Raw genomic sequence first — 8612 nt, 5'->3', positions numbered from 1 at the left:
GATTATTGTCTATGTAATTTGACAATGCTGTATGAATTACAAACTTGCAATTAAGTTTATATCCGCCAGTTACAGCTATTGTTCTTTTTCCGAGGTCATTTGCAAATTTTGCTGTTACTTCATCCTGTAGTTCTTGCCCGGCTGCTTTTAACAGCGAAGATGATACACAACCATTTCTTAAATCTAAATTTCGTGCTGTTGTGTTTACAATTACATCCACCTGTTTAAAATTATTGTTAAGTTTGTAACTTTGTTTGTTCGAGTTTAAAATTTGCCCAGTACATAAATTCTACTCAGAATGACTTTATCTATGGTGCACTTGGTAGAACGGATCTTTATTCACAGCGTATTTTTAGAATAATTAAATTTTGGTTAAAAGTTACAAGTAGTATTGAACGAAAATATATCAAATTGATTTACTTGCAAATGTTAAGTGACATAGATAAAAAAAAGCCAGGGTAATAAACTGGGCATCTCAAGTCAGAGACGTTTTAGGAAATTTAGGATTTTTCGAAGTTTGGCTAGCTCAGGGTGTTGGTAACCAAACATTGTCTTTATCTAAGCTAAAACAAAGAATTTCAGATGTTTTTATTCAAGAATGGACAAGTCGTATAAATTTATCATAAAGAGCAAGATTTTATTGAGTATTTGCAAAATTTGAATATAGCTTTTATCTAAAAAATGTTAATATAAGTATACTTGATACTTGACAGCTTAAACCAAATTAAGACTGTCAGCTCACCATTTAAGTGTTGAAACTGGCAGATGGGGTAACAGCGACAGATTATGTAACGCATGTCAAACATTAGAGGACGAATTTCACTTATTGTTTGAATGTAAATTGTATAATTATATTAGGAACCGATATATCAATCAATATTACGTAATAAACCCAAATATGTATAAAACTGCAGAACTGTTAAACTCTCATTCAGTACAAATTGTAGGAAATTTAGCCATGTTTGTCTTTAAAGCTTTCGAGATTAGAAAAGAATCTACATTGCAATCTTAGAGAGTAATAAATGTTTATATACTATAAGATTCTAAAGTTCCTTTCAGAATATCCATATGTACCTTTTTACATGTAAAACATTTTCCTATTTTCAAACTGTATTTGATACTTTTTAAATGTTCGATATGTTGTATCATGTTCGTTTTTCTTTTTTTTCTTGTTCTTTTCATCGTATTTTTATTATCTTTTTGTTAAATCAATCCATGTTACAATTTTATTATAGCTAAAACTAAAGGTAAACAAATCTTAATTATCGTTTACATTATAATTGACATGGTTATTTCCCTTGTATGCGTCATACTCGTCTTGTACACAAGGCAATTTGCCAAACACTAAAATGCATATTTGTATGTGTGTCTAAATCTGACATATTCATATCTGACATAAAAACATGTCATGCTTAAGAGTTTTAGCAGTAAAAATAATGGTCTTGTAATTTCATTTTCGATACAAGGCATTATGATACATATATGTTTATGTATACATTTGTAGGAGGTAAGTTATACCAAACATTATAAATATTTATATATGAGCATATTATGATAAAACATGTAAACATTTATAACCATTGATGTTTAGTAAAAAGAACACATACAGAGCAAGGTAAATAAACCAAATAATCAAAGAGATAAATATGTATGAAATTAAAATTGATATGAATTAAAATGTAACTGACATCATATAGTTCTGATAATATATGAATGTAACAAAATGTTCCGTCATTGTACTGTAGTGTATTGTGTAATGTATTGTATTTAATTTTACTGAGAATGTTGTAATTTTATTTTGTGTCAGGTCAAGGGCATATTAGCCTTAACCAGAGGGTTGTTGTTTACATGTGGATTTTGAAATAAAATTCTCCTTTTTCCTTGTATACCACACTTAAATTAAATTATACATATGTATATAATTATGCTTCTAAAACAATTTTCAAACATCGAAGAATATGTAAAATATGTACTGCAAATATTTGTACATATTATTTGTAATCATTAAAAGATATGCATTTATTTCTCATTGAAAAAATTGACTTAGTCTTTATAATGAAAATGCATTTTTATTACCTCCCTTTATTTACATGAAATGTTAAATTCGGTAATATCTTTATAAATAATGTTTTTTGAACTTACATATTTATGATATAAAACCATAAAAAATGTGTAACAGGATCTTTATGAACTGAACATCAGTCTTCATATCTTGTGCATTGAACGCTGGGTTATTCTAAAACTTATTAAGCATTATTGTTAAATCCAAATATGGATAATTAATTCAGCATTGTGATATTTTGTCATATAATAAATTGTGCTCTTGTTTTATACTTAAAGTTACATGCCTCCAGATGAGCAAATATATATTTTTTAAAGAAAGTGAAAATTTAGAAAATGTTCTCACAATTTAAGAAACGTAAAAATTTCATAAAAAATAGAGTAATTCTGAAGCCAAGTTGTTTTTAAATTAATTGTACATTTTAAGTAGTAATTAATCAATCATTTACGAGCATAAATTAGCATTGCATCCTCTATTTATGAAGAGAAATTTCCGCAACATTTATATTATCTTTTGTTTGCATTTTTTCACGTTAAACAGCGTTCTATCTTTAACCTCTTTATTAACTATCCATTTAAGTTTAAACAGTACAATAACATATTGTTCTTCCAGATATAGGCGAATGAATGTGTATTCTGTTACAAACCAGTTAAATCGTCCTATAGAGAAACAGATGAAGGTTGTGATTCAATAATTAAAGCTGGTGTCGGCAGACAATTGATCATTCCTGCACAGAACGTTTATGTCGACTTCGCATATTTGTAATTCAAACTTTTAATGTTTTTGTAAATCTATTGAATACGTTAATTGTCGTGGAGGACAGGTGAAAGGTATATGTTTATTCTATATGATAAGCGTACGTTTTTCCGAGCTATAAAAACTGCTATAACGTCTGCAGAGTCCCGAGCTAGAGCCAGTAAGTGCGAGGAATCCAACAGTTCCGAGGGACTCTTCAGGCGTTATCTCACGGAAAAATATACGATTAGGCAATTTTCTCACATGTTAAACATATTATTATTATTATCATAGTAGTAGTAAATTCACAAAAAAATACTTTAAAAAATAACGGTCACGGGCACGCGCGCGCGCTCAAGCAGAAAAACACTTCCATAATGAAATAAAGAAGAAAAGCATAAAAAATACTTTTTTTACTTTAAAACGCCTTTAGAGTAACGCTAAAGGAAGCGCATAATAAACAACGCAAAAGACGTCACCTTAAAGTTTTATTGCACCAGTGTTATATTCGTTTTTACATGACAACTTTACTTTCCATGTGTTTTTTCGCTCCGTGCCCCTGCCGTTTTATCTCTTAAACCTTGCTCCGCGCCCCTGTGGGGTTAATTTATTAAACTTCGCCCCGCGCTCCCGCTAATAAGAGTCTTTTTGCCCAGCGCCCGTGCAATTTTCACTTGTTAATTCTTGACTTTTCGCTTGGCGGGTTCGCTGGACGAAAACACAAATGGCACAAATCAGTCACCATAGTTTACTGATGTTTACATAAGATTGAAACATACAAATGTGTACAACAAAATGTTCACATCAACAAAATGTGCAGTGCCGATGTATTTTTTCAGTCATCCAAAATCGTCATCGAAAAATGCAAATAATCATGGAAATGTCCATAATATGTAGCGCACATATGTAAATTAAAGTAGATAGTTTCTTGCAATTAGTCGATACACAATGGGGTGAGCGTTTTCGTTTACCGGGGTAAATTTTAACTCTGTAATTGATCAAAGTTTGTAGCAAATAACTAGATTATGTTTCATGCTTAATATCTAATCTCTAGAAATTGCACTTTCGGAGAATAGGGTTTGCAAAGATTGCATTCAAAAATATTCTAAAAGACCCGGTGTTTCTCGCAATGAGCATTTCTGTCAAATTATGTAAAAACTATGCTTATTGTTTATCATATTTCTTTATCATACCATATTATCTTAAAAACTATTTGCCAAATGTATAAAATTGTACAATAAGCATGCCTATTATTACCTTTTCTCTGGCAATTTCTCCTTTTACTATAGTTACAGTAACATTTCCAATTACAACACGGTCATGCTTATGAAGCCCAGATATTGACTGTGAAAATGCATTGACATCTGAAAATAGATATATCCGAAATATAAATATTACCGTACGAAGATAATATAATAAATGTATCGGAATCCTATTTGCATGTTGGATAAAAAAAATACATCAGATGAAACGACTTCTGTGATGAATATTTTGATCAAAATATACTTTACTGTTTCATATCTTAATATAGAACGTTGACATATAAGAAAAACGGATGTGGCTTTACCAGACTTATTTAACACTGTTGATGATGATATTATCTTTTTTCGAGCACCCATTTGTGCCGAAACAGTACCATGGCTTTTAGCATTCTTATCCCCGCCATCGTGCATGACGACGTTGGAAATCCCGAAAATTTTACAAAGTGCGTCAGTAAACCCCTCAACATTTATCGGGTTCATATCACAGAGGTATATCTCACGGATGGAACTGTCTTGACACTCCATCAACACTCGCTTTAATGCATTCACAATACTTGAAGTTGAAATACCAACTGGAAACCTTAAATAAGATAAAATAATTGTTAATTTAGAAATTTATACATAATCAAAAATATAAAAAAAAGTATGCCACATGGTCATGCAAAGATAATAAAGACTGGTTCTAACTATAATGTTAAAGCATACCCATTTACTCCGCAACCTATAGCTGGTATTGCAATGGACCTTTTCTGTGAATTTACTGTTTTTTGTAAGCACTTAAAGATCGTTGATTCTAAACGTATGTCCATATCTTTTCCATTTTCCCATTGCTGGCTCAGTATGTGTGCAATGTTGCCAGCTTTTAATTCACCTGCACTGCTGATAAAAACATCGCCGTCATTCAAACTTCCATTTCTAGTGATAAAGTCCTCACATTCATAATTTATCATTTCTCCACCTACAATAAACAATGTATTATTTATAATAAATGTTAATATACTTTCAAAATTACAAGTGTTATCTTGTTAAGCAGAAAATTCATTGTTACATGTATAATAGTAAAATTTAAAATTTGAGTATCCGTATTAACAGAGTAAAGTTATTGTCGAACCTTTTGAGAATATGGCCTTTCCAAGTCCACCTGTTGATTTTAAGGTTTTATCTGTTGGATTGACTAAAACATCAACATCAAGTTCTGTCATATCTCCTTGCCAAACATAAACAGTCGTCCCATGATAGGTTGTATGTGATTTAGTTCCAAGTTCTTTGTCTGTCATTTGTTTATACGCTTCATCTCCTTCCACAATGATTACACATTCCAATGAATGTTCAATCGTGTGGATGCTATCTTTTCCTTTAGGAGACATTATATGTTCTGCTATCCCGGGTTTAGTTACCGTATGGTTTTGGCGCTTTATTCTTTGTAATAAAATCTTTATTTGTGCTGTTGCCTCCTGAATTACCCTTCTGCAAACCTTGAAATTTCGAGACCTCTCTTGAAAACTGATCCAATAGGGGTCTATCGTTACATAATATTGTTGATTTACCTTCTAGCAAATTTCTTTCAATTTTCCTTTTTTTACATTTTTTTTTCCAAGAACCGGTTTTTGAGTTCTCTTTGCGTTTTGACATCGTTTCAGACGTAAATTCGTATTGGCCCTCTAAGAAAGTTTTGGAATGGTTCTCCTTTTTTACTGGTATGAATGTATGTTAGCCAATGCACATACATGAATATTCGTTTGGTCATCTTCTAGTGATATTCTCACCTTTCCGGGATGCTTTTGATATATTTCGTCAAGTTTTTGTCTCCATTTATCCGTTTCTAAATCAGGGACCTCTCCCTTTTTTATTGCTATACGTTCGTAATGGATGAATGAACGAATTATATCTGACGCTTTACTACTCGACGACGGTTTGCAACAGCATACATCAACCCCATCTGTGAAAGGTTCCCATACCGCTTGAATCGAGTTAGCCTCTAATTTTCTTTGCAATACGTCACGTGTGCCATCTAACTGCAGTAACGTGAGTGCAAGTTTTGAAATGTCATCTATTTTTTGAATATCAAATTTACTCTTCCTATCATAGATAGCTATTTGTGCGTCCCTTACACTACTTATCAAACCTTTAAGATGTATTTCGTTTTTATCGGTTATGATTTCTACCTTTAAGTCATCAAATTTATCTTCTAGTTCCTTTGCAAAATGTTGGAAAATCATCATCTTAGTCTCAATGGGATCTAAATTGGAAAATATTTCTGTCACTTTCTGTTTTTCTTTTTCGGCAACTTGTAATATCTTTTTAATTCCTTCTTCAATGTCCTGTTTAAGGACGTTAGCTGCAGCTTCAGTTCCGACAATGATAATATGATTCTCATCTTTTCTGTTGACAATGGCGACATTTGTTGCATCTTTAACATGAACAGTCTTTAGAAACTCCATCACATTTGGTCTAATATCTTGCAATATATCAATGCGATGAAGTACAATGGTATCCATCAGTTTCATAAATTCAATCTGTGCTTTCTTACTCCATCCTTTTGCTATTTTGAATCGCAATTTGTCATTTTTTGTAAGCGTGCAATGTAATTGTACATTCTGGTTGTTTTCAGATGGCCACACTACCTTTATGTGAGTTTTGATTAATTCTTCCTCAAAGGTACTGCTTATTTCGTTTGAACTGGAGACGAATGAAATCTTATGGATATCTGCATCATTTATTTCTATGAAACGAGGTAAGCACCATTCTCGTTCTTCCGTGTCTCCTTCTGGACGTCCTAATACAGGTTGAAAACGTTTAACTTCTAATTTCTGATCTCCAAGAGTATGATGAATGCCAAGAATATCGTCAATTACTACAATAATCAATACAAAACACAATTTATAACTATAACGGACACTAAATATTTTTAAAAAATCACTTTTACGACTATAGGTACACTTGATTCCTTATTATCAGGCGATTATGGCAACGCATTCAGTGCTGTCATACATTGAGTTTCAAATTAATTTGAAATATGTTCTGTAAGGAATTAAATTCAATTTTTTCATTAATTACTTTATTTTTCTGTAATATGATCACAAAAGGCAAGCAGGCGAGATTTTGAGTTCTTTTAATTTTTACAAATGAAAGCTTTTCTAAATATGTTCGTTATAATGTTTCTCATTAGCAACAGATTATTGCTACATAATGTTTGAAAACGATTAAGAAACTTTTTCAATAAAGGATATTGTATTAAACATATTGAACACACCTTTATAGTCTTCAAAAAAGATCATACAAGTCCGTTCATCATCGTCGTCATTTATAACAATTTTTTCTATGTCCCCGCCTCTAGACTTCCTTTTGTTCTCAAAATAGTATTGCAAAGTGTCTTTTGTGACTGCCGGTGCGATATTGGTGACGACAATACAATGTGATACCTGAACCTTTGATAATTTTAGCCATGCTCCTTCTAGCTGCCTTTCATTGCATGCCTTTTCAAGCTTTTCAAAATCTTTTTTAAAAGAACAATGAAATTTCGGATGAATGAATTTATAGAAATTACAGGCATTCCGGTTAAATTTAATATTATATAATAATGACTTGACAATATAATAATTTTATTTCCGTGCATATACTTGCATTTGTACAACATTTTGTTGGTACCGATGCATACTACATTACAAGTAATTTTTTAGTGTTAAATTTTGTAAATTGTTTTATCAGTTGTATGGGTATAGTATTTACAGTGACTCATTTTAAAAACACATAAATCAATAATAATGTATATTCTTGCTATAATAAGTAAGAGGTACTTGGTTTTTCCTTTAATGTCACCAGCACTGTACTATTATCTTCTTCATGGGGATCCATTCTTATTGGTTCCACATTTGCCGTGGCTTCAAGGAATAGGAACAGTGCATCTTTAGTGCTTTTGAGCCCTTTGATAAGAATCTTGTCATCGTAACAAGGTGGAGGTTGGTAAAGACTTACATGTACCGTACAATTTTCTACAGTATGATGTTTCCCGGCAACATTGTTTGCATCGGAAATTATAAGATTCACTCATATCAACATAATACAGAAACATATTTTTGATATCTTAAATATATATTTAGTGATTGGTTCATTTATAATAAACTATATTAATCGTTCCATTTTTTACAAGTTTAGCTTTTGTTTTAACAGCCAAATGGTTTTGACATCGAAATTTTCTTTAATCGTAGGGGTTCGAAATTTGACTTTTTGCAATGCAAATAAAAACTTACAACATGATGAAGAAGTGAAAAGAAATTATGCAAGTAATCAAATAAGTAGAAGTCAAAGACAACAGGTAAAATTCAAAACCTTTTTTCCTGAGCAGCACACATGTATCCAAATGAAAACATGCAGCGCAATTAATTGTAATCATCCATGAACATCTGCATATTAAACGTATGCAAGCTAAATAAGGAATCGGATGTGACATCAAAAGGATCATCTCCCAGAATAGTGTAACACATGCAATGCTTTTAGATGTGTGTTTATTCATAAATGATGTATTTGACGATTCATGTAGTATAATTTTCATC

The 8612-nt window shown here is 31.5% G+C and overlaps 1 protein-coding gene across 1 annotated transcript; it reads right to left on the bottom strand.

The window, feature by feature from the left end:
- Positions 1-5750: 5750 nt before the first annotated feature.
- On the bottom strand, positions 5751-8130 carry LOC132724118 (uncharacterized). Its single transcript, XM_060708931.1, has 3 exons — positions 7857-8130; positions 7313-7555; positions 5751-6913 (listed from the first exon to the last, which is right to left on the bottom strand). Exons 1-3 carry the CDS (start codon positions 7912-7914, stop codon positions 5751-5753), a joined length of 1464 nt encoding a protein of 487 aa, XP_060564914.1. The 5' UTR covers positions 7915-8130.
- Positions 8131-8612: the final 482 nt, after the last annotated feature.

The sequence above is a fragment of the Ruditapes philippinarum genome, unplaced genomic scaffold, assembly GCF_026571515.1.
Source record: "Ruditapes philippinarum isolate M1 unplaced genomic scaffold, ASM2657151v2 ctg1222_1_1_1_1, whole genome shotgun sequence".
Classification (NCBI taxonomy): domain Eukaryota; kingdom Metazoa; phylum Mollusca; class Bivalvia; order Venerida; family Veneridae; genus Ruditapes; species Ruditapes philippinarum.
The sequence above is the reverse complement of the archived record's forward strand: the minus strand, read 5'-3'. Positions and strand labels throughout refer to the sequence as shown.